At 41.9% G+C, this 27,517-nt stretch overlaps 2 protein-coding genes across 4 annotated transcripts in view; both read right to left on the bottom strand.

The window, feature by feature from the left end:
* The window catches only part of LOC118400597 (helicase with zinc finger domain 2), a 43,827-nt gene extending 22,382 nt beyond the window's left edge, over nucleotides 1-21,445 (bottom strand). Inside the window, exon 1 of one of the 2 annotated variants that reach the window (XR_004829049.2) lies at nucleotides 21,238-21,445. The gene's annotated coding sequence lies outside the window, so the exon portion shown is untranslated. The remainder of the gene's footprint in view (nucleotides 1-21,237) is intronic. The other variant, XM_035797597.2, reaches the window with a different exon arrangement.
* Nucleotides 21,446-22,284: 839 nt separating this feature from the next.
* The window catches only part of LOC118400599 (stathmin-3-like), a 28,972-nt gene continuing 23,739 nt past the window's right edge, over nucleotides 22,285-27,517 (bottom strand). For both annotated transcript variants that reach the window (XM_035797598.2, XM_052473971.1), the window contains exons 3-6: nucleotides 25,824-25,919; nucleotides 25,233-25,408; nucleotides 24,878-25,069; nucleotides 22,285-24,212 (exon numbers count right to left, since the gene is read on the bottom strand). In XM_035797598.2, coding sequence (XP_035653491.2) covers nucleotides 24,153-24,212; nucleotides 24,878-25,069; nucleotides 25,233-25,408; nucleotides 25,824-25,919 — 524 coding nt within the window. In that variant the 3' untranslated portion in view covers nucleotides 22,285-24,152. The remainder of the gene's footprint in view (nucleotides 24,213-24,877; nucleotides 25,070-25,232; nucleotides 25,409-25,823; nucleotides 25,920-27,517) is intronic.

Below are 27,517 nucleotides of genomic sequence, written 5' to 3'. Positions count from 1 at the left end.
GAGAAACCAAGGCTGTTGAGTCTGCCAATAAGATTGACAGAGTGGTGGTGATTGACAGAGTCGAAAGCCTTGGCCAGGTCGATGAATACAGCTGCACAGTAATGTCTCTTATCGATGGCGGTTATGATATCGTTAAGGACCTTGAGCGTGGTTGAGGTGCACCCATGACCAGCTCGGAAACCAGATTGCATAGCGGAGAAGGTACGATGTGATTCAAAATGGTCAGTAATCTGTTTGTTAACTTGGCGTAAGACAAGACAACATGATGCACATTTTTTTTACCTGAGAAATACTGCACCAAACACCTTAGCTAGATGTAAAATTGAGTAACTAAAACCTCCTCGGCAATAACGTCAAAATTAATTCAAGATTTCTTGAGTTATCTTAGATTCATTCTGGCTGTATTGCATTAGTGGAAACCAAGACTGTTCTCAGGGCAGGTGCCCATCTTCAGAAAACGTCCGAAACCCAACTTCGAAGAGTATCTTTAAAATAAACAGAACTTGTCTTTCCCACTAGCACAAACTTTGCTGATAAATACTTTGTTGAGGGAAAATTTACTTGATGCAATTGTAAGTCGCTCTGGATAAGAGCATCTGCTAACTGACTAAAATGTAAAAATGTAGCTACAACCAGGCCTGCCCTAAGAACAGTCTTGGTTTCCACTAATGCGATGTTGCTTCACTCTGACTATTTTGGGTTATTAAACAATTACTTGAATTCCATTTAGCTTGTTTCTTTGTGAGCCCAACGCGCCGTTTCTCGAATGAGAAATCAAATCCTTCCCTTTTTCATTTTTTAACTGGATGAAGATGGCGCCAACGGAGAAGGGTGACATCTTACGAGTTCAAACCCAACTTTGCTATTTTGTTAGTTTTATCGTATGTATCTTTACTTTTTTAATACAGAATGTTCAGACTATTATCCAGTGGCGGTGCGTGGGTAAAATAGCTGGGGAAGCCAAGCCAGAAAAAAATACCATATTACAACGTATGTGTTGTGATAATTGCATTGTTTGTTCTATAGTTCATATGCCTTGCGACCGTGATATATAGACCTAGGACTGAGACAATGAGAAAACACAGTGGCAGAATTAATTCAACCACACCTTTGTTTCATCACAAAACCAGGTCTATATCCTGTCCTGTGAAGTCCACAAAGTATACTTAGCATGTAACAAACAGTTACATGACCTACAGCATGGTCAAGCAAGTTAATGTTTCCGACATTTTCGGACTACTAAATTCATTTAGAACCACGGAGAGATACCACAAGTCACAAAGAAAACAGGAGCTGCCTCCACTATTCCAGCACAATTTCAACATTGTTAAATCATCTATGCTTAGTCGAATACAGTGACAACTGAAAGATACCAAAAATAGTATATTTTCAATCACTGTAAGCGAAATATGATTTGGCTGTCAATGGTTCTGATTTGTGTGTGCATGCGTGCATTCGTGCAAGTAGAAGAAAAATGTTGACTCACCCTACTTGTAGAGAAACGCAAATGTAATTATTTTAGTTTTTGATGTCCTAGGTTATCACGAGCCTAAATTCCATTTATTGCCAATAATGTTAGCTAGTTAACATTAGCCTTCTACATCTAGCTACATATTAACTTCCATCTAGGGATGCACGATATATCGGTGAACATATCGGAAACGGACGATATTAGCTAAAAATGCCAACATTGGTATCGGCCCAATGTGAAGTTAAACGCCGATGTGCAAAACCGATGTCAAAGCTGACATGCATACCTATATAACGTAGGTACATGACATAATAACGCCACGTAAAATGTTGCACTACAGGTGCAGCACAGCATTCCTAACCTAGCCCACAATGTCTGCTGTGTGGATAGAGCAGTCAACAAGTCAAGCAGTCGTTTGAAAGAGGAAGAACATTTCAGCGAGACAACTCAAAGGCAAAATTAATTAATGCCAAGATAATGGAATTCATTGCCCTTGACAATCAACTGTTCTCTGTCGTGGGTGATGTTGACTTTTGCGACTGGTCGAGCACCGGTACACACTACCAAGTGCGCTATTTTTCAGATGTTGCCCTACCGGAGTTACACAGTAATAGCGTCACTGTTATTAGCTTCATGACATACTATAGAACGCCGTTTGGGTCTTTGCGTGTCAAAAAGATACACGTTAAATAACACTATTTGACAATAACACTATTTGACGCATTAAATAACACAGTTCTAGTGTAGAATGTTGAGTTCTGAATTTGTAGGTGCAAGCCAAGCGCCACCACTACTATCAGTAGTACCGTCAAAACTGTACAAAAATGTCTGCAAACAAGCAAACACCGGCCACGAACGATGTGTTTACGATACCGCGTTGGTAATAAAGCATTATTTGTTCGACCGCAACTTCTGGGGTAGCTAGCTAGCTTTGGCTTGGTATCTAGCTAGCACCAATATAACCAGCCTGAAAACAATGACCAGTAGAAACTGCAGTCATTTTCATTATTCTTAGCAATGATACAGGAATCCTTGTGAGTAAGTATTAACTTCAGTTCATGAAAATAAATAGCTAGCCAGCTACTTAACCCTGTTGCACAAAGCTAATGTTATAAGCAGCCAGCTAGCTTCATCTGGCTAGTGAGGATCAACCGGACCGGGTTATGTGTTGTGAAGCTAGCCACTATAACGACTAGGCTCAATAGTGGATTTGCGGTTTGCCTTCAAAATAAAAGTACCTCTTTGAAAGTTACAATTGGTGGAATCATGCCATAAATACACTAGATAATGTTAAACAAGGTTGGAATGTGAAACAATGAAATGGGGTTTCAGTCTACTCGGTAACACCCACAGAACACAACTCTGAAGAGTTTACACAAATATTAGCGTTGCTCTTATCGCGGGACTGTGATTGTGTGAAATCACCTCTCCAGTCAGCCTATTATGTGTATTGACATTAATATTGCACTGTACAGTTTTACCTAAGGATTGGGGATCCATGAAATGAGGTATCAGTCTTCTCAATACCCAATATATTTTTTTCTAACGTCCTCCTCAGAGTTATCAGACTCCAAAACATCCACGCAGTATTGTTTATCCTAAGGAATAGTGTTCAATACACATAGGTTGACAATAAATGTGGCTCAATTCACAGTTGTTTCAGAGTCCCGCAATAAGAGCTACAAAGCTAATGTTCTCTGGGTGTCACTGAGTAGACTGATAACCCATGTCATTGATCCACAATCCATAAGTAAGGCTGTACAGTGAAATACGTTTGCCCCTAATGCATTTCTAAAGTGTAATACATCCAGTGTGATTTCAAAATATTTTTGTCAAATTAACAAATTATTGTCTTTTGTTGATTTTATATAACAACATTCCAACCTCGTTTAGCATGATCTATTCAATTAAGGCATAATTCTACTATTTGTATTAATTTGCACAAATGTCAATGACATACTTTTATTTTGAAGGCTAACCGCACAATTCACTATTGCGGCTAATCCTTATTGAGGCTAGGTTCACATAGATGGGTCAAACCACCATTAATCAAATAACAACTGTTTTATAAATTAGGGTTATTTTAGATGACACCTAGCTATGTAGTTAGCTAGCTAATGATGGTCCTTCTGTAGCTCAGTTGGTAGAGCATGGCGCTTGTAACGCCAGGGTAGTGGGTTCGATCCCCGGGACCACCCGTACGTAGAATGTATGCACACATGACTGTAAGTCGCTTTGGATAAAAGCGTCTGCTAAATGGCATATTATATTTATATTTATTATTATAATGATAGCTACTGAAACAGATGTTGTTTTGCTCTGTTTTTTAGTGAAGAACATTGTTTGCATCCATGAGCTGGCTAGCTTTTTTTATGACCAGCACTGTAGGTGCGCGAGACAACTTTACGAGCATCATAGCATACATATCGATGAATCGTGGTGACATATTAAATACGAGTGATAGTGTAATCAATGTGTAATAACTACGTACAAAATGTATTAATGCATTAAATTATTATGTGACATGCAGTCATATTTAGGTCCAGATTGGTCAACAAGCTTATTTGACATGTGAAAGTGTTATTTGACACGTGAAATAGTGTTATTTGACTCTAGTATCTTTTTTGACACGCAAAGACCCAAACGGCGTTCCATAGAAATCCTGGTTGAGAATGAAACAACTGAACAAATCAACAACGAAACAACACAGCAAGTAAGTGAAAGAAATAGGTCTAGATTATGTTTTACTAGTAATGGGGACATACAGCTGAAGTTGGAAGTTTACATACACTTAGGTTATTGAAACTCGTTTTTCAACCACTCCACAAATTTCTTGTTAACAAACTATAGTTTTGGCAAGCCGGTTAGGACAACTACTTTGTGCATGACATTAGTAATTTTTCCAACACTTGTTTAGACAGAATATTTCACTCATAATTCACTGTATCACAAATCCAGTGGGTCAGAAGTTTGCATGCACTAAGTTGACTTGTGCCTTTAAACAGTTTGGAAAATTCCAGAAAATGATGTCTTGGCTTTAGAAGTTTCTGATAGGCTAATTGACATCATCATTTGAATCAATTGGAGGTGTACCTGTGGATGTATTTCAAGGCCTACCTTCAAATTCAGTGCCTCTTTGCTTGACATCATGGGAAAATCAAAAGAAATCAGCCAAGACCTCAGAAAAAATGTCGTAGACCTCAAGGTCGGTTAACCTGTTCAGGATACCACGGTTTACTGCCCCTTCTGGAGGATTTGGGTACCCATATAAAACAGGATACATTTTTTTCAAAAGTTGCTAATATTTGCATATTAAAAATATTATCGAATAGAAAACACTCTAACAATTCTAAATCCGTTTAAATTTTGTCTCTATGTAAAACAGAAGTGTCAGGGCATGCATTCTCCCAAAATCTCTCTTGTCATGGAAAAAGTTGCCTCTGCTTTGACGTCATATTTAACGCACTTCCCAAAAGGCTACCGCTCTGGGAACAGTTTCTACGTGTTCAGCGTGAAGGCTGCCTTCTATGGGGCTTGTCAGTGTGTGAATCGCGCGCTCACGAGACGTTGAGCGTGCCGAAAGGTCTCGGTCACGCCAAAAAAACAGTGCCCTGAAAGCGGGCTCTGTAGATTTTCTCTCTTTCCCTCAGGATCGATTAAAAGACGTGTGTGTTTCGCTTAGTCCTCACAATTGCTGTAGACCTTTATAAGATATCGTTTAGGACCTTGAGCGTGGCTGAGGTGCACCCATGATCAGCTCTGAAACCAGATTGCATAGCGGAGAAGGTATGGTGGGATTCAAAATGGTCGGTAGTCTGTTTGTTGACTTGGCTTTCGAAGACCTTAGAAAGGCAGGGTAGGATATATTTAGGTCTGTAGCAGTTTGGGTTAAGAGTGTCCCCCCCTTTGAAGAGGGGGATGACCGCAGCTGTTTCAAAGGCGGTTAACATGCAGACGAATACATCCTAATAGTGCTGGTAAAGTTCGTTGAAACATGTCAAACGATGTTTATAATTAATCCGTAGGTTGTCAGTTGTCTAATTAATCGATAATATTTCAATAGCGTATTCAATAGAAAGGAAAAATAACGAAGGGCTCGCACTCGGTCACGCGCGCAACCCAGCGCTGCATGATTCTCCAGTCCACTGACAGAAAGGTCACATTCTTCTTCATTTTTCAGAAAACAAGCCTGAAACAATGTCTAAAGACTGTTGACATCTAGTGGAAGCCATAGGAACTGCAATCTGGGGCCTAACCCTAGTGGTTAGAGCGTTGGACTAGTAACCGGAAGGTTGCAAGTTCAAACCCCCGAGCTGACAAGGTACAAATCTGTCGTTCTGCCCCTGAACAGGCAGTTAACCCACTGTTCTTAGGCCGTCATTGAAAATAAGAATTTGTTCTTAACTGACTTGCCTAGTTAAATAAAGGTAAAATAAAACAAAAAAGATACTCTATAGGCATTCAATTGAAAACTTCCCACATAAAAAAAAATCCCACTTCCTGGATGGATTTTCCTCACCTGCCATATCAGTTCTGTTATATTCACAGACATTATTTTAACAGTTTTGGAAACTTTAGAGTGTTTTCTAACCTCGGGGGGGTTGTGGCATACAACCAATATACCACGGCTAAGGGCTGTATCCAGGCACAGTGCATTCGAACAGCCCTTATCCATGGTAAATTGGCCATATACCACTCCCAATCGGGCCTTTATTACTTAATTGGATCACAAAAAAATATAACTTTTACATTACCAATAAAATGGCCTGACGGTGATGTGGACATACTCGTGGTACGCACGCCTCTATGAAGAGGGAACGCAACACCCTGCTACAACTAAACTCTCCGTGAAGTGAAAAGGGTATGGACTGTAGGTGCGAGTAAGGATGACAACAGGCAGTGTAATTGGAGACAGCTGCGTCTTGACGAGGGGGCGGGGTCAGCTCTCCAATTAGCCATGGAGTCGACCAATCAGCTGCTTGAGGGATTTCAGGAAGCCATTTCCTGAAATAAACACATGCAAATACACAAACTACAACACATAAACTGGGGAACGTAACAACTCGGTATGTCAAATTTGCTATGAGACTCGAAAATGAGCTCAGGTGCATCCTGTTTGCATTGATCATCCTTGAGATGTTTCTACAATTTGATTAGAGTCCATCTGTGGTTGATTGATGGACTCCTGTCTATATAAGGTCCCACAATTGACAGTGCATGTCAGAGCAAAAACCAAGTCATGAGGTTGAAGGAATTGTCCGTAGAGCTCAGAGACAGGATTGTGTTGAGGCACAGATCTGGGGAAGGGTACCAAAAAATGTCTGCAGCATTGAAGGTCCCCAAGAAGACAGAGGCCTCCATCATTCTTAAATGGGAGAAGTTTGAACCACTAAGACTCTTCCTAGAGCTGGCCGCCCCGGCCAAACTGAGCAATCGGGTGAGAAGGGCCTTGGTCAGGGAGGTGACCAAGAAACTGATGGTCACTCTGAAAGAGCTCTAGAGTTCCTCTGTGGAGATGGGAGAACCTTACAGAAGGACAACCATCTCTGCAGCACTCCACTAATCACGCCTCTATGGTAAAGTGGCCAGACAGAAGCCACTCCTCAGTAAAAGGCGCACGAAAGCCCGCTTGGAGTTTGCCAAAAGGCACCTAAAGACTCTCACACCAAGAGAAACTAGATTCTCTGATCAGATGAAACCAAGATTGAACTCTTTGGCCTGATTGCCAAGTTTCAAGTCTGGAGGAAACTTGGCACCATCCCTAAGGTGAGCATGGTTGTGACAGCATCGTGCTTTGGGGATGTTTTTCAGTGGCAGGGACTGGGAGACTAGGATCGAGGCAAAGATGAACAAAGAAAAGTACAGAGAGGTCCTTGATGAAAACCAGAGCTCCAGAGCACATAGCCAAGACAACGCAGGAGTGGCTTCGGGACAAGTCTCTGAATGTCCTTGAGTGGCCCAGCCAGAACCCGGACTTGAACCCAATCTAACATCTCTGGAGAGACCTGAAAATAGCTGTGCAGCAACGCTCACCATCCAACCTGACAGAGCTTGAGAGGATCTGCAGAGAAGAATGGGAGAAATTCCCCAAATACAGGTGTGCCATGCTTGTAGTGTCATACCCAAGAAGACTCGAGGCTGTAAACGCTGCCAAAGGTGATTCAACTAAGTACTGAGTAAAGGGTCTGAATACTTATATAAATGTGATATTTCAGTTTTTAAAAATGAAAAATGTGAAAAAATGTATAGAAACCTGTTTTTGCTTTGTCATAATGGTGTGTAGATCGATGGGAAAAAAATACTTCATACCCTGGCTTTATGTACATATCTACCTCAAGTACCTAGTACCTAGTACCAATGCACATTGATCTGATACTGGTACTTCCTGCATATAGCTCCATTCTTGTGTATTTTATTTTATTCCTCGTGTTAGTTACTATTTTAACTCTGCAACATTGGGAAAGGTTTGTAAGCAAGCATTTCACTGTAAAGTCCTCTCCAGTTGTATTCGGCACATGTGATAAATACAATTACATTTTATTTTATTTGATGTAGGATGCTGGGCTGGAGGGAGTTGTAGTTTTCATTCAGCAAATATTCAATCTAGTTCAGCTCAGAAATGTAGTAACTACAATGACAATAATCCATTGCGGCAGTTTTTTTCAAGACGGAGATGAATCATAGAGCAAGAGGTGAAGAGAGAGGTTTCACTATCACCAAAAATCTGCCAAAGATAATCCTAATGCATTTCTATTGTTTTTTTTGGACCTAATCTTGTCGCCTTCCCGCCTTTGGGACAACGACCCCATTGTAAGGGCGGAGACATGAGCATCTCGTCATTATATGCAAATCTCTGGACGAATACACTTTTAAGCCTGCTACGTTAAGCCTTGTTCATATTACCCATAAGCACTCTGTTACGTTGCGCTGGATGTCATGCATTTCAACGGGGACATCCACAATAGAGAGGAAACGCAATTTGCGGTTGAAGGACACCGCATACTTTGACATTTTTCTAACTACATTGTCTTCAGTCTAGCCGGAGTTCGTCGATGAACAAGAAGTTACTAAACCACAGAAAAATATGAAAATATATGTATATTTTTTTATTTCACCTTTATTTAACCAGGTAGGCCAGTTGAGAACAAGTTCTCATTTACAACTGCGACCTGGCCAAGATAAAGCAAAGAGTTACACATGGGATAAACAAACGTACAGTTAATAACACAATAGAAAAATCTATATAGTGTGTGCAAATGTAGTAAGATTAGGGATTTAAGGCAATAAATAGGCCATAGTGGCCAAATAATTACAATTTAGCAATTAAACACTGGAGTGATAGATGATGAGAAGATGAATGTGCAAGTACAAATACTGGGGTGCAAAGAAGCAAACAAAAGAATGATATGGGGATGAGGTAGTTGGGTGGGCTATTTACAGATGGGCTGTGTACAGGTGCAATGATCGGTAAGCTGCTCTGACAGCTGATGCTTAAAGGAGATATAAGACTCCAGCTTCAGTTATTTTTGCAATTCATTCTAGTCATTGGCAGCAGAGAACTGGAAGGAAAGGTGGCCAAAAGAGGACTTGGCTTTGGGGATGACCAGTGAAATACACCTGCTGGAGCGCTTGCTACGGTGACCAGTGAGCTGAGATAACGTGGGGCTTTACCTAGCAAAGACTTATAGATGACCTGGAGCCAATGGGTTTGGTGACAAATATGAAGCGAGGACCAGCCAACGAGAGCATTCAGGTCGCAGTGGTGGGTAGTATATGGGGCTTTGGTGACAAAACGGATGGCACTGTGATAGACTGCATCCAATTTGCTGAGTAGAGTGTTGGAGGCTATTTTGTAAATGACAACGCCGAGGTCAAGGATCAGTAGGATAGTCAGTTTTACGAGGTATGCTTGGCACCATGAGTGAGGGAGGCTTTGTTGCGAATATATGACTCGTTTCAGAAAACTAGGCATATGTCGCGGGCCACTACTTCACAGGAGAGCCATTTGAACATAAACTTTTTGGGGGGAAGAATGTGAGCTTTCATGTGCCTTAATAACAGACTTGTATGCCATCTGTAAATATGAATACAATTGTTAAATTACGAACCTAGGTGGTTTAGCCACAGAAAAAGCCGACAACCTTCCCCCTATCCATGATTGGCTGAGATAATAAGTGTACTGGATATGCCGAGAGATGAGTTCGGATTGGTCTGCCATATAGCAACGTTTCTGTCTATTTGAGCTGGTCTGTATGTGTAGGTAATCTTCTATAACGCAACTTTTCTTTTAATGTATCGCGTAGTACAACTGCATAAGTGTTGCTCTCCACTTTCTGGAAGATAGAGTTTTTTAAATCATTGGAATTAGAGTATGATAGCTAAGGAGATGGAGAAAACACCTGTGTCAGGATTACATCTTCAAACTAAGGGCAACCATGGCATCTGTGATAGGGAGAGGCATCCATCTATGATGTATAAGGACGGGTAAGATAGTCTAGCTAGCTACATTTTTTGATCTTACACTTTTTTCTAAATTTTAATTTCAGGTTAAAGTGTACTGTTAGCTAGTTAGCTAACATTAGCTGGCTGGCTCACTAGCCATTTGCTTTGCTAGTTATAGCCTTATGTTAGCTAGCTAATATTGAACCTGGTTGGTTAGCTACCTGCAGATTCATGCATGGTAGCAACGTCATGAGTTGGGATAATGGTTCATTGTTTACCTAGCTAGCTAGCTAGATGTCTTAACAAAATACTCCACTATGCAAGTAACCATTTCAATGGTCACTGCGACAACTGTTGATAGACTTAGCTGGTAAATTTGCTCTGGATATCTACTCCAATTTCAGAGTGTGCCAGAGCGCAGGATAACTGACGAATTTACGAACACTCAACACCCGTTGAATGGCCGGTGTCAGTAAACGTTGGCAAAAAAGTGTACATTTATGCCAGCAGCACATAAAATCAGCCTAACCAACTCTGCTAGGGCGAGTGAACAGTTCTCTCACGTTAGCCAGTTAGCTTGATTGTTGTTGTTAGGGAAAGGGGGATACCGAGTCAGTTGTACAACTGAATGCATTCAAATAAAATGTGTCTTCCTCAGATCCAAGATGGCGTAGCAGTAAGACGTCCTGTCGTGTCGGGTCCCTTGTATATATCGGTTTTTTTCTTTGTTTTTACATATTTTTCTTCGCATATCTTTTAAAACATTTTACTAAACCTCAACTTCTAAATACTCTCCTGCAATCCGCCTCACCCAATGTAGCTATTTTTCCTAAAGTATTTATATTTACTTCGGACCCGGAACCCCTCAACTGAAGCTAGCCAGCTAACTACCAGCTATGCTAGCGGTCTTCAGCTAACCGGTCATCAGCTAACCTTTAGCTCGGAAAGCTCTCGCCAGTTTGAACAACGCGACTCTAACCAGAGCATAACGGACCTATTTATTTTTTTATCCCCGGATTCCCACCGCAAACGGAACATTTTTCAGCTGGATCTTCACAACAAGCTATCTAGCTAAATGCATGTCAACATCAGAAGCCTCCTCCCTAAGTTTGTTTTACTCACTGCTTTAGCACACTCTGCTAACCCTGATGTCCTTGCCGTGTCTGAATCCTGGGTCAGGAAGGCTACCAAAAATTCTGAGATTTCCATACCCAACTATAACATCTTCCGTCAAGATTGAACTGCCAAAGGGGGAGGAGTTGCAGTCTACTGCAGAGATAGCCTGCAAAGTAATGTCATACTTTCCAGGTCCATACCCAAACAGTTCGAACTACTAATTTTGAAAATGACTCTCTCCAGAAATAAGTCTCTCACTGTTGCCGCCTGCTACCGACCCCCCTCAGCTCCCAGCTGTGCCCTGGACACCATTTGTGAATTGATCGCCCCCCCATCTAGCTTCAGAGTTTGTTCTGTTAGGTGACCTAAACTGGGATATGCTTAACACCCCGGCAGTCCTACAATCTAAGCTAGATGCCCTCAATCTCACACAAATCATCAAGGAACCCACCAGGTACAACCCTAACTCTGTAAACAAGGGCACCCTCATAGACGTCATCCTGACCAACTGGCCCTCCAAATACACCTCCGCTGTCTTCAACCAGGATCTCAGCGATCACTGCCTCATTGCCTGTATCCGCTACGGAGCCGCAGTCAAACGACCACCCCTCATCACTGTCAAACGCTCCCTAAAACACTTCTGTGAGCAGGCCTTTCTAATCGACCTGGCCCGGGTATCCTGGAAGGACATTGACCTCATCCCGTCAGTTGAGGATGCCTGGTCATTCTTTAAAAGTAACTTCCTCGCCATTTTAGATAAGCATGCTCCGTTCAAAAAATGCAGAACTAAGAACAGATACAGCCCTTGGTTCACTCCAGACCTGACTGCCCTCGACCAGCACAAAAACATCCTGTGGCGGACTGCAATAGCATTGAATAGTCCCCGCGATATGCAACTGTTCAGGGAAGTCAGGAACCAATACACGCAGTCAGTCAGGAAAGCTAAGGCCAGCTTCTTCAGGCAGAAGTTTGCATCCTGTAGCCTCAACTCCAAAAAGTTCTGGGACACTGTGAAGTCCATGGGGAACAAGAGCACCTCCTCCCAGCTGCCCACTGCACTGAGGCTAGGTAACACGGTCACCACCGATAAATCCATGATAATCGAAAACTTCAACAAGCATTTCTCAACGGCTGGCCATCGCTTCCGCCAGGCTACTCCAACCTCGGCCAACAGCCCCCCCCCGCAGCTACTCGCCCAAGCCTCTCCAGGTTCTCCTTTACCCAAATCCAGATAGCAGATGTTCTGAAAGAGCTGCAAAACCTGGACCCGTACAAATCAGCTGGGCGTGACAATCTGGACCCTCTATTTCTGAAACTATCCGCCGCCATTGTCGCAACCCCTATTACCAGCCTGTTCAACCTCTCTTTCATATCGTCTGAGATCCCCAAGGATTGTAAAGCTGCCGCAGTCATCCCCCTCTTCAAAGGGGGAGACACCCTGGACCCAAACTGTTACAGTCCTATATCCATCCTGCCCTGCCTATCTAAGGTCTTCGAAAGCCAAGTCAACAAACAGGTCACTGACCATCTCGAATCCCACCGTACCTTCTCCGCTGTGCAATCTGGTTTCCGAGCCGGTCACGGGTGCACCTCAGCCACACTCAAGGTACTAAACGATATCATAACCGCCATCGATAAAAGACAGTACTGTGCAGCTGTCTTCATCGACCTTGCCAAGGCTTTCCACTCTGTCAATCACCATATTCTTATCGGCAGACTCAGTAGCCTCGGTTTTTCGGATGACTGCCTTGCCTGGTTCACCAATTCCTTTGCAGACAGAGTTCAGTGTGTCAAATCGGAGGGTATGCTGTCCGGTCCTCTGGCAGTCTCTATGGGGGTGCCACAGGGTTCAATTCTCGGGCCGACTCTTTTCTCTGTATATATCAATGATGTTGCTCTTGCTGCGGGCGATTCCCTGATCCACCTCTACGCAGACGACACCATTCTATATACTTCCGGCCCGTCCTTGGACACTGTGCTATCTAACCTCCAAACAAGCTTCAATGCCATACAACACTCCTTCCGTGGCCTCCAACTGCTCTTAAACGCTAGTAAAACCAAATGCATGCTTTTCAACCGATCGCTGCCTGCACCCGCATGCCCAACTAGCATCACCACCCTGGATGGTTCCGACCTTGAATATGTGGACATCTATAAGTACCTAGGTGTCTGGCTAGACTGTAAACTCTCCTTCCAGACTCATATCAAACATCTCCAATCGAAAATCAAATCAAGAGTCGGCTTTCTATTCCGCAACAAAGCCCCCTTCACTCACGCCGCCAAACTTACCCTAGTAAAACTTACTATCCTACCGATCCTCGACTTCGGCGATGTCATCTACAAAATGGCTTCCAACACTCTACTCAGCAAACTGGATGCAGTCTATCACAGTGCCATCCGTTTTGTCACTAAAGCACCTTATACCACCCACCACTGCGACTTGTATGCTCTAGTCGGCTGGCCCTCGCTACATATTCGTCGCCAGACCCACTGGCTCCAGGTCATCTACAAGTCCATGCTAGGTAAAGCTCCGCCTTATCTCAGCTCACTGGTCACGATGGCAACACCCATCCGTAGCACGCGCTCCATCTCACTGATCATCCCTAAAGCCAACACCTCATTTGGCCGCCTTTCATTCCAGTACTCTGCTGCCTGTGACTGGAACGAATTGCAAAAATCGCTGAAGTTGGAGACTTTTATCTCCCTCACCAACTTCAAACATCAGCTATCTGAGCAGCTAACCGATCGCTGCTGCTGTACATAGTCTATTGGTAAATAGCCCACCCATTTTCACCTACCTCATTCCCATACTGTTTTTATACTGTTTTTATTTATTTACTTTTCTGCTCTTTTGCACACCAATATCTCTACCTGTACATGACCATCTGATCATTTATCACTCCAGTGCTAATCTGCAAAATTGTAATTATTTGCCTACCTCATGCCTTTTGCACACATTGTATATAGACTCCCCTTTTTTTCTACTGTGTTATTGACTTGTTAATTGTTTACTCCATGTGTAACTCTGTGTTGTCTGTTCACACTGCTATGCTTTATCTTGGCCAGGTCGCAGTTGCAAATGAGAACATGTTCTCAACTAGCCTACCTGGTTAAATAAAGGTGAAATAAAAAAAATAAAAAATTTAACCCAACCCTTCTGAATCAGAAAGGCTGCCATAAACGACATCCACGTCTTCGTGGGTTAGCTGCCTTGCTCAGGGGAAGAATGATGGATTTTTACCTTGTCAGCTCAGGGATTCAAGCCAGCAACCTTTCGGTTACTGGCCCAACGCTCTAACCACTAGTTAGGACAGAACACCCGGATCAACCCCATAAAGAGATGCTGAATGGGTCTAGACAAAGAAGAGCCATTTTCTCAAAAGTGAATATACAAGTTGTTCAACTTTTCTAGTGGTTAGAGCATTGGTCTAGTAACCGGAAGGTTGCAAGTTCAAACCCCCGAGCTGACAAGGTACAAAATCTGTCGTTCTGCCCTTGAACAGGCAGTTAACCCACTGTTTCTAGGCTGTCATTGAAAATAAGAATTTGTTCTTAACTGACTTGCCTAGTTAAATAAATCAAATTTTTTAAAAAATAAAGCAGAATTACTTTCCCATTGTTCCTCAAATGTGTCTCTGCTTTTATCCAATGTAAAAAACACCATTTCAAATGTTGCTTCCTAAGAGTGAAAAAAGGAGGTCAGTCACATATAAGATAGCTGGCAACTTGTAAACAACTACGATTCCTATAAAGTACGTACTATTTTAATAGTTAATGTTAAATAATACACATTGGCTGTTAAGCCAATTATATTATATGACTGTTGCCTCCCGTTTAAAGCTGCGATACTTAACTTTTTGGGCGACCCAACCAAATGACCATAGAAATTTGTGTTATAGATCTGTCATTCTCATTGAAAGCATGTCTAAGAAGCTGTAGAACTGTTCTATGTGCGACATTTCTATGCTTCCTGTTTGTCTTGAACTTTAGGTTTTGTACACCAGCTCCAGACAGATGAATCTACAATATTTTGGTTTATGGAAAATATATTTCACAGTGGTTAAGGTGGTACAATGATTCTCTACACCAGTGGTCACCAACCTAGTCGATTACCAAACATTTCTGTAAAAAAATATATATGATAATGCCTTGCGTTCCAATTTTTTTATTTGTTTTGCGCTGTTGGCGGTAGATGCACTTCCTTCAGCAGCCTTATCAACGGGAAGGCAAAATGTTCCCATTTTGACCAATTTCATGTGTCTGTAGGTAGAACTCCACCTATCTGGCAGGCCCAGAGAGCAAATCAACTGCACCTATAAACTGGCCCATCAGATAGCTCAGATCACTGTGCATGCAAAGTTTCCTCGAGACATAGACTGTAAAAAGTTGATACTGTGAGATTTCAAAACTTTTAAAACCATGACTAGAGAGACACAGCAAATTAAAAATGTTCTCAAAATGGTCTGAAAAGAAAAACATTGGCAGGGCAATTCAAGCATAGCCAATGTGCAGTGATAATGTATTGGGCCTATAGCCTACTGCGCAAATCGTATTGTTACAGAATTGTTTTCAATTGGTCAAAGTTGAATAGGCTTATGTTTTTTAAAGTGTTTTTTTTTTACCTGAGCGTTACCTGAGCGTTAGAGATTTTTGACTCAGAAAGTGATCTTGACTCAGAAAAGGTTGACAACCACTGCTCTACACTATACTTGCTTGTTTTGTCACATAAACTGCAATTTTAGCAATGGCAGAGCTATTTCTGCATAGTGCATCTAAGTTTATTGTGATTGTAATGACATTTGCTTTTTGATGATAATTATTAGGTATTATCGGTATTTTCGCTAGCTACAATGGTATCTTCAACCTAGCCTTGCTTTTAATTAGCTAGTTGTTCTGCAGTGCAAGTTTGCTTGACTTGCTATAAATTTAGAGAAACAAGTTGTGGATAAAGTAGTTAAACAAAACATGTTTAATCTTTTATCACCTGAAATAATAGATGTATCCTGTCTTGATTTTTTTTTTAAAGTCTCTCCTCCATTTTGCACAAACACTAAACTTGTTTGTTCAGTAGCGGGGCAAGACTGAGGAAGACTTACTGCATAATGAAATACTTTAAGATGTAAACGTGTCATTAGTTTAGATACACACAGACCATATAGACCGCATGAGAGAAGGAATCTACACAATGACGAGAGGGACAGAGACAGTTCGTGAAAGTATGCCTTTGAAGAAGTAGTAAAATAATTTTGTCAGACAGCTCTTTGGCATAGGCTACTTAGGCAAGGTAGCTAAATAGGATGACTAAAGACATACAATACAGTATGGGGAGTACATAGATAACGTTAGGTCTGGCTGGCAGAATGCTACTGCCTGGGCAGAGATCAGATGAAGACTTTATAAAATGAAAAATAATAAAGTCATCAAATAAATACTAAATAACATACACACCTTAAATATTGTATTATTTCATATTAATTTCCTATTTCCCTACTGATGTCTACCCAATGTGGACTTGACAGAGACAATGGAATATTTACAATGTTTTGGCAGTTGAATGCTAACTCTTTTGGGCCTTGTAATTTCCATCAAAAAGCTCTATTTCATAATGCATTTAATGTCTTAAAAAATTATCAAAATTGAAATCGAAAACCATTATACATTTTTTATAATCGAACCGAAATGACCTCAAAACACAATCGCTCAGCACTACTATTTTGAGGAAGTAATACTGGCTTTGTTACTAGGGTGTCTCATGGGAGACAAACATCAGTAACTGCCACATGAACCACACCCCCAAGACTGAAATCTCATTTTTCTTAACACATCTGTGCATTCAGTCGCTCTTTAAAGAAAAAAGACAGTGTATACTTTCCCATCACATTTCACTTCAAGTCCCAACAGTCCAGCAATGTGCTTCCAGTAACAGTAAAATATCTGAAGTTGCTGTCATGTAGGCTACTTCAGAGGAAACCTTTGTCTTTGACTGTTCAATCTTAAGCGTTAATGAGGAAGCGATAGTCCGGCCCCCACCATCCACGGGAGTCGCACAGCCTGAATGCGCACCTCCCCACAATACCCAAGCAACGTGTCTCTTGGTTCCTGTCCTCTATTCATTTGAATGTGTTGACAGTTGGAGAAATTGCTGGAGCTGCGCTGAGAATTAGAAAAGTATGAAAGCCTAACGGTCCAATATTCTGTAACTCTGCTGTGCTTATGTGTACAGTTTGGTACTCTGACAGCACAGGAGGCTGTTGGGGGGGAGAACGGCTCATAAAAATGGCCGGAACTGAGCAAATGGAATGGCATCAAACACCTGGAAAACATGTGTTTGATGGATTTGATACCATTCCACTCATTTCAATCCTGTCATTACCACGATCCTGTTCTGCCCAATGAAGGTGCCACCAACATGCTGTGTCTGAGAGACAGTCTATCAGGGTAGCAAACGTGTACGCGTCTCGGAACATGCAGAGAAGGAACTGTCAGAAGCGTGAAAACACCCCCGGAACTAGCTGCACTGGGAGCCAAATTTGAAATACAGTGAATACATGGAGCAGGGTGGGAAAAATCGCATTACAACACGATTCAGAGGTATTTTGAAGGGCTGTGGTCACCATTCATGTATTAAATTAAATATATTCATCAGACGGTATTGGGGAGCTACAGTGCATTCGAAAAGTATTCAGACCCCTTGACTTTTTCCACATGTTGTTACATTACAGCCTTATTCTAAAATTGATTAAATAATTTTTTCCCCCTCAGAAATCTACACACAATACCCCATAATGAAAAAGCAAAAACAGTTTTTTAGAAACTTTAAAGCAAATTTATTAAAATAAAAAACAGATACCTTATTTACATAAGTATTCAGACCCTTTGCTATGTATGACAGGCTGACCACACCGGTCGCGTACGTATTGCAAAATAAATGTAGAAATCTATGTTATTAAATTATTGCGCGCTCCAACAAGCGTCTGCGTTAACAAGGGCTAAAATATAAATCAGTTCTATTTCTGACGCAGATCACGCTGCAAGTCCTGCCTCTCCCATCTCCTCGTTGGTTTATAGAAGCAGGTATCAACGTGCCATCTCATTGGTTTTAAACCCACGTGGGTGACTGAAAGACGAACGAGGTCAGTGGTGGTAATGCATCTAATTTATGAAAGTTGCCAATCGCAATATAAGGTCAAGAGAAGAAAAAGCCTGGAAGGAAGAGAGATGACGAGAAACGATTCGGTTGACCGTTTTATGTGTGGATTAATTGGCGCAGTAGAGGACATTGTGCATTTCAGGTAAAATAACAACTAAATGTTTATATCCCAGGACAAATTATCTAGCAACAGCAAGCTAGCTAAATAGGACAAATTAGCTATCAAGTGCAAGCTAACTAGCTAAATTGCCATAAATGTTTAATGGTTTTCGACCTGTCCCCAAATTAATATAATTGGTTGAGAGTTTGTTTTTATATTTTTAACCTGCTTGTTGTGATCACATTTGGTGTGGGGGGACAAAAAATATATATTTATGCACGATGGCGCACGTGCGCAGTCGGTTTGGGTTCCGTGTGAGACTCGAAATTGAGCTCAGATGCATCCTGTCTGCATTGATCATCCTTGAGATGTTTCTACAACTTGATTGGAGTCCACCTGTGGTGAATTCAATTGATTGGACATGAATTGTAAAAGGCACACACCTGTCTATACAAGGTCCCACAGTTGACAGTGCATGTCAGAGCAAAAGCCAAGCCATGAGGTCGAAGGAATTGTCCATAGTTCTCCGAGACAGCATTGTGTCGAGGCACAGATCTGGGGAAGGATACAAAAAAATGTATGCAGCATTGAAGGTCCCAAGAAGTTTGAACCACCAAGGCTCTTCCTAGAGCTGGCCACCCTGTCAAACTGAGCAATCAGGGGAGAATGGCATTGATCGGGGAGGTGACCAAGAACCTGATGGTCACTCTGACAGAGCTCTAGAGTTCCTCTGTGGAGAAGGGAGAACCTTCCATAAGGACAACCATCTCTGCAGCACTCCACCAATCAGGCCTTTAATGGTAGTGGCCTGACGGAAGCCACTCCTCCTAAAAAGCATATGACAGCCCATTTGGAGTTTGCCAAAAGGCACCTAAAGACTCTCACACCATGAGAAACAAGATTCTCTGGTCTGATGAAACCAAGATTGAACTCTTTGGCCTAAGTGCAAAGTGTCACGTCTGGAGGAAACCTGGCACCATCCCTACGGTGAAGCATGGCGGTGGCAGCATCATGCTGGGGAAGGCTAGTCAGGATCGAGGCCAAGATAAACAGAGCAAAGTACAGAGATCCTTGATGAAAACCTGCTCCAGAGTGCTCAGGTGTGCCAAGCTTGAAGCGCTATTGATGAGGAAAGATTTTATCTACCTACTCTATTAAAAGATATTCATCGTACAGCATTTCTCCAATGCCAAACCTGTGTGTCTTCTTTGCAAATAAACTATCGCTGTTTTGTAAAGATTTAAATCTAAGATGTCATTATGAATCTAAGCATTGTACTTTCAGGAGTTAATTTTCCACCCCAGACATGAGGCCTGAGTCCGATGCAGAAAGGAGGTAGGCCTATTTAAAGACAGTGTACAAAACATTAGGAACACCTGCTCTTTCCATAACAGACTGTCCAGGTGAAAGCTATGATCCCTTAGTGATATCACTTGTTATATCCAATTCAATCAGTGTAGATGAAGGGGAGTAGACAGGTTAAAGAAGAATGTTTAAACCTTGAGACAATTGAGACATCGATTGTGTATGTGTGTGCCATTCCGAGGGTGAATAGGCAAGACAAAAGATGTGTGTATCAAGAATGGTCCACAATCCAAAGGACACCCAGACAACTTGACACAACTGTTGGAAGCAATGGAGTCAACTAAGACTGATCCCATTTAGTCAACTGGTCGATTGTTTGGTCGATAGGCTGTTGGCCAACAGAGATTTCTTTAGTAAAGCAGTCTGTGGACTATTGTTTACACTTAATTAATAGTCCACAGACGTCTGATTGCGATAGCCGAGATCCTTTTAACGCGTAAATTCAGATAGTCAAGATTTCTTCACCCTCATGTTGGTTATAGCAAGCTAGCAACCAGGCTAGATAGTGCTAAGTATCAACAGCCAATCCACTAGGGGTTGGAAACTATAGTGAGAGTTGATTGGTCAATAGCAAGTACAAAGTTTTCCCAACTTTGGTCCAGCCCTGTTCAAGCTCCCTCGCCCATTCCAAAGATTATGGATATACTGACAAGATACATTTCTCTCCGCCCTAAACAATGGGAGTCTTTGTCCACAAAGCGCCACTGCTGGCTGTCTTGCTCCCACCTATCCTTTCTTTGGATTGGTGAATACATCTCATTATTTTAATGTTTTAAATATTAGATTAGGTTGTTGACGTCAAACACCAGTATTCAATGGAAAGATATGCTAAGCTACTAGCCTCATGTCATGAATATGCAAAGCCATATTGAGACAACTCTGATATTAAGTTTTTTTTTCTCAGTGACCGGGATGTCACGTGTCCTATTTATATCAGTACATTCTTACAAAACGTCTATTCCATCAAATAATCCTCGTGTAGCAAATAAGCCATAAATGTTTCTGTTGACCAAACTACTTGCTTGGTGGGCGAAAAAACGCCACCTGCTAGAGGGAGACAGATTTTCTGCCGAGCTGGGCCTCTCTCTTCCTCTTCCTCTCTGGCCATTCTAGCATCGCCCGACGGTCCTCCCGCGCACTTCGCTTCATTCATTGAAAATTAATGTGCTTCTGTTGTTTCATCGCCCCCAACTTGCTATATGGATCTATTGACCACGGTCCACGATGGACGCACAGCTCAAATTCCCAACCAACGCGGCTCCGTACCCGTCCTCTATTCATTTGAATGTGTTTACAGTTTACAGAAATTGTTAGAGCCGAGCTAAGAATGCGAAAAGTATGAAAGACACATATGGTCCAATATTTGTGCGTACACGTTTTGTACGGATCTTATAGGCCGCTTTACCTTGCATACCTTTCACCAGGAAACAATTAGATCATTTGTTTTCATAAATAAAATAAAATGCAACATCAAGTAATTCCTGGTTTGATCTAGAAGGAAGTCGCAGGTTCGTCACATTTACAATTATTTACAGAACGTTCGCTTATAACCCACACATGGTTAATTAACTCATTTTAAAATGCTGAACTCACCTCAATAGTTTCAGGAGTTTTAACAGTCAGACATTTCACATTAAATTGAAACTCCAGTTTCTTCCGTTGTATCTGTTATAGTGGATATGGGGACAATAAATCCCTCCCATCGCTGGAATATAATTTAGTAATGGGTTGTTCGCGAACGAACAGCTCTTTTGAACGGATCTTTTTGGTGAACGTCGGCAACCGAATCGCATCGGTGAAAGAGCCGATCATTTGGCTCCCTGATTTGCATACTGCTAGTACTGCTTTTTCCCTCCTGCTACTGCCTTTTGAGCACAAAATAACTTTTTTTCTGCAGAGAAGTTACAAAATAATTATCTAAGGAGGGTGAATATTCAGGGCAGAAACAACCCATAGGGGGGAGAATGCGTCAATCTAGTCCAGATTTTTTTGCAGGCCATCTAATTTGGCCAGGTAAACGTTTATTTGAATGCAATTTGGCTATTTTTTGTGGTTGTAGGTCGATTCTTAAGCATTTTCAACGAAGAACCGTTTGGCCTACACCGAAAAGACTCGGAATGCCCATCGCTAGTATTGTATGCACAGTTAAATTTCGTTTCTGTCATTCTGGGCGTCAGCATGAGGGCATAATCATATTATACTGTGCAGAATGACTCTAGTATAAACATACAGTTGATAAATAATACGAATAAGACTAGAGAATTCTTCCATAATCTCTGCTATATATCCGTTATCACATAACACATTTTACTGGTCAAACGTTATGACAGACAAATCATGCAAACGTTGATTAATAGTCTGGGAAATAGCAGATAACTATCACATGATGATTCATCATCCATTTCGTTACCTGTGGGTGATTTGGCACCAGTCCCCTGCTCTTCGGATGACCCAGATCATCAAAAAATTTTGAACGTGCCATGAAGGGTTTATTGATCCAGTGAAATTCATTCTGAAGCATCATTTTTTACCAGGCTAGATTTTTCAAAGACGTGTGAAAGATATGATATCAGATCTCATGTGACATATTTTACTACCATTGTAAACAATACATATGTAAATTATTAAATGTCACAAATGTAAATAAAAAAATAAGGTATCACCAACTTTATTATAGTTTATCAGACTTTATATGCAAGCCACAACGGCTGACCTTGTATCAAAGGTGAGCTATTGTTGAGTTATTCACATAGAGTCGTATGTGCAGAGACTGTGTGTATGTAAGCATAATGGACTGGTGGACCCATCTTAGACAAAGATAATTAAAACAGTAGTTGGCACGATGTCAAGGTTACTTAAGGCAAGGCGACAACCAACCAAGTCAAGCACCAGCATAACGGGATTGTGTCCTAGCATAACTCCACTGTGTGTCCTAGCGCAACCCCACTGAAGCTTAGCAGCATTATCCCAGCATTATCCCTGTATAGTACTGTATAGGGAAACCTGGCACGAGTAACCTAGGCCTGCCTATATGCTGCTAGAAGGGCAAGTGTGTCTGGTAAAACATTCAGGCTATGTCAGCATTTGATACCTGTACATCGCATGCCAAGCTTCACATCATAAACCTTCTTATTTGCATATGATTTGCATAAAACTAGTTCTGTCACATTGACTCTAACTCACTGCAAACCAACTACGGCATTCTGTCGTGGAGTCATCTTTTTACTCAATGTAGTCCCCTACAGTGGCACTTACTCAACAGTCACAAGTGAGTGACTCTCAGAAATAAACAGACTGTGTGGGAGATTTCAATAGCTCGGAAATGAAACTGAAGCGAGAACGAAAGCCACTCTTCAAGCAAATTAAACATATGTGTCGTAACCTAATTCATTTCCTGACAGCAACGTGAATACTGAACTTTATTGAACTGAGGCCTAAATGTGACTATGCTCCATTTTATACACTCAATTGATTAACTTTACAAGTTTGATTGAAGACAGCTGCACAAACTGACAATGGGTGTCAGTATACATGATGAATGGCCAGGTTAGTGTGTTTGCCTGTAGATTGTGCTGAATATGGTATATTATCCCGTTTCACGAGGTCTGAGCAAGCCTCTAGCACAGGGGTAACTCTTGAGTCCATTTAGCGTGGCTCTGCTCCCATGTCATAAAGTACCTTATGCAATATAATTAGGGATTGTGTTATGACCTCAAGCTCATTTTTCAAGATAATGACAGTTTGGAAATATGTGGAACAAATTCACTCACAGTACAGATGCAGTGCAGACATTGACTTCCTATGAGAATTGAACATTACCTATTGAACTACTATGTTTTGAATCGACTCACAGCCTTTCTCTCTGACGTAGGCGCACACACACCCTTCTGAAAAGGTGTGCATGAACACGCATAAAACTAGCATCTGTACAAAATCCCCAACATCCCCAACACAGAAACAAACAGTAAAGATGTACACACACACACCAGCTCTTCTCGCCTGCCCCATGCACCAAAACAATCAAATATTTCACACTTTTACATACGCCACACTTTTACAGTAGCTTTTTAGGTCTGACACACAGACAGATTTTCCAAGCATTTACACTAGTGCAAAAATTAACTGGTCATTTTTCTGGACAGAACCAAACATAATTATTTTAAACAAAAGGTTAAAAAAATAAATAAGAAAAAGGTCAGATAAATAACTTTTCAATTGTTTTCATGTTGTTCCTTTGTATGAACTCACAGGTGCAGTCTTAACACAGGTACAAAGTTTTAGTAAATCTGACCTTTGACCTACTGTGAATCGCATTTCAAAATGTTTGTCGTTTTCAACAAAAATACACACAGAGATGAGAAACAATCTGTGTAAATTATTAGCTTGTGAAACGAGTGTATACTGAACAATGCAAGAGCCTTTGAGACATTGAGATTTTAAAAAGTAGCATTTCCTCCAACCAAAACCCATCAGATGAGAATCTCTTGACAAAACTGTAGAAAATGTTTTCAACCACAGAGGTCAGCTTGGAGCTCTTTGTTTCTACGGACCTCAGCGGCATGGATTTCCTGTGATGAAACAAAGTGAAAATTAGAGAAGATGTGCTATAAAATACTGCAATAGAAGGTCATTTACATAGTCACCACCATTGTTCTCTATTCTCTTTTTATTTCCATATTTTAAACAGAAATTTAGTCGCAGGAAGTAGGGGTGTTGAGGGTACTGCAGTAAAAAATATATATATTTTAAAAATCCACAAAATTAGTGAACTAGGCCTTTATTACTCCTGTATGAGTGGAGAGAAATACTCCTCAGCGCCCTTCTTTCTTTTATTCTTCTATTAACACTGGTTAGAGTTTCAACATCAACTGCCATCAAACAAAAGTGAAGAATGGAGGGATCTGATTGTTTCTGCATTCAGCAATGCTAAATTGTTTCCTTGCCAATTTAAGTTACAGACTAGTCATCCATTTACAGACTGGCGTTCAGGCTAATAATTTCATACTAATGCATATCCTCCTGTTGCCAGAAAGGCGGCTAGGTCATCACACTCCTCCAGTAAGTATTCAAATGCCCATGACTATGGCCTTAGTCCTCCTTGTTTTTTCATTACAGTGAGACCCCTAAACAAAAGATCACCTCCAATCCTGTTTTGGATACTCTACTCTCTACCCACAAAACACTTTTTCTAAGTTAGGCCATAGCTTTGATTGACAGTCAGTGGGTGTCTTACCTTCTCCCGGAGCCGCTGCTTCAGCGCATTCAGCTGGGCCTCGCGGTTCTCTTTGTTGACCTCCATCTTGTAGTTAAGCTTCTCTTCGGCCATCTTGCTGAAGTTGTTGTTCTCCTCCACAGCCTTGTGGAGCACCTGTCGCTCGTGCTCCCGCTTCTCAGCTAGCTGCTTCAGCACCAGGGCCTCCTGAGACTGCAGAGAGAGACGAGGGAGAGAAGGAGACAATGATAGCGAAGAGGGAGAAAGAGAGAAGGGCGAGAGGAAACCGGATAGATGATGAGAGATTGTGAAGAGTGAGAAGAATCGAAGGGTGAGAAGAGATGCTGACCCATTCTCTGTCATGCTCTCCATTTACCTTCCTCCTCTCCTCCGCAGCTTCCAGCCTCTTCTGGAGCTCGTCCGGGGAGAGGTCCTTCTTGGGAGCAGAAAGCAGGGGCTGGGGCCTGTCCGGAGAGAGGTCAGCGGGGGCCTTCAGGATGATCTCGAAGGCCTGGCCGGATGCCCGCTTGTTCAGGGACTTCACCTCCATGTCTGTGGAGAACAGCAGATATTAGGGCAGTAAGGCTGTGGCGGCCAGGACTCAGAATTACTGGCCTGTTTGTACACCATGCTATGGTACTAACACACAGCAGCTTGAAGAGAGACAGAGAGAGAGAGACAGAGAGAGACAGGGAGAGCGGGACGGATGGACGGGCGGGCGGGCGGGCAGACATAGAAGGGCAGACAGACAGAGAAGGGGAGGGAGACAGACTGGCAGACATAGAAGGGGAGACAGAGACAGACAGACAGACAGACAGACAGACAGACAGACAGACAGACAGACAGACAGACAGACAGACAGACAGACAGACAGACAGACAGACAGACAGACAAGTGGAGAGATCATATACAGCATTTATATAATCTCTATGGGACACGGACAAACACAGAGCTCTTCACTACTAACCTCCATATTGGTAGAGGCTGTTGGGGTGTGGTTGTGAGTAGAAGCAGGAGCAGATCAGAGACAGCATGGACATCTCTTTGATCTTGTCGGAGTAGGCTGAAAAACAGGGAGACGAGAAAACACATCCACGGTTATCCTTACATGTAAAATGGCATATGTCATTTATTGTGAATGCCACAGTAATTTAGCATTTGCTAAACTGGCTGATATCGTCATATGACTAGATAATGTATGCGTGAACAGTCTAATGGTAAAATGGTGAATCAAGGCTGTACTGTACACAATACTCCATAATGACAAAGCAAAACCCCCAAAACCCACATTATTTACATAAGTATTCAGACCCTTTGCTATGAGACTCGAAATTGAGCTCAGGTGCATCCTGTTTCCATTGATCATCCTTGAGATGTTTCTAGACCTTGGAGTCCACCTGTGGTAAATTAAATTGATTTGACATGATTTGGAAAGGCACCTGCCTACATAAGGTCCCACAGCATGTCAGAGCAAAAACCAAGCCATGAGGTTGAAGGAATTGTCCGTAGAGCTCCGTCACAGGATTGTGCCGAGGCACAGACCTGGGGAAGGGTACAAAAAAATGTCTGCAGCATTGAAGGTCCTTAAAAACACAGTGGCCTCCATCATTCTTAAATGGAAGAAGTTTGGAACCATCAAGACTTTGCCTTGAGCTGGCCGCCGGGCCAAACTGAGCAATCGGGGTGAAGGGCCTTGGTCAGGGAGGTGATCAAGAAAACAATGGTCACTCTGACAGAGCTCCAGAGTCCCTCTGTGGAGATGGTAGAACCTTCCAGAAGGAGAAACAAGATTGAACTCTTTGGCCTGAATGCCAAGCATCACGTCTGGAGGAAACCTGGCACCATCCCTACTGTGAAGCATGGTGGTGGCAGCATCATGCTGTGGTGATGTTTTTCAGCGGCAGGGATTGGGAGACTAATCAGGATCGACTGGGAGACTAATCAGGATCGAGTGGGAGAATGGGAGAAACTCCTCAAATACAGGTGTGCCAAGCTTGCAGCGTCATACTCAAAAAGACTTGAGGCTGTAATCGCTGCCAAAGGTGCTTCAACCAAGTAAAGGGCCTGAATACTTATGTAAATGTGATATTTCCTTTTGTTATTCGTCATAAATAAAAACCTGTTTTTGCTCTGTTATTTTGGGGTATTGTGTGTAGATTGATGAGGAATTGTTTTTAAATAAAGTTTAGAATAAGGCTTTAACGTAACAAAATGTGGAAAAAGTTAATGGGTCTGAATACTTGCTGTATATGCCAGGAGGTATTTCATAAATTAAAAAAAAAACATTTTTTTACCCGACTTCCAGTAACGTGAAATATTCTCAATTATTCATACATATACTTTTATCTCTGGTCTTAACTCCACCCACTGGGACTGTGATGTGTGTGTGTGTGTGTGTGTGTGTGTGTGTGTGTGTGTGTGTGTGTGTGTGTGTGTGTGTGTGTGTGTGTGTGTGTGTGTGTGTGTGTGTGTGTGTGTGTGTGTGTGTGTGTGTGTGTGTGTGCAGGCGGGTTAGGTTCCCTCCACTCTAAATGGATATGGATGAAGCTTGCCAGAAAAAATGTTCAGCCAAATTACTAGGGAGGCCGTGCAGACAAGTTACTAAGGAGGCCGTTCAGTCAACTTACTAAGGAGGCCGTTCAGTCAACTTACTAAGGAGGC

This window comes from Oncorhynchus keta, chromosome 21 (genome assembly GCF_023373465.1).
Source record: "Oncorhynchus keta strain PuntledgeMale-10-30-2019 chromosome 21, Oket_V2, whole genome shotgun sequence".
NCBI lineage: Eukaryota > Metazoa > Chordata > Actinopteri > Salmoniformes > Salmonidae > Oncorhynchus > Oncorhynchus keta.
This window is presented reverse-complemented; position numbering and strand designations above follow the sequence as displayed.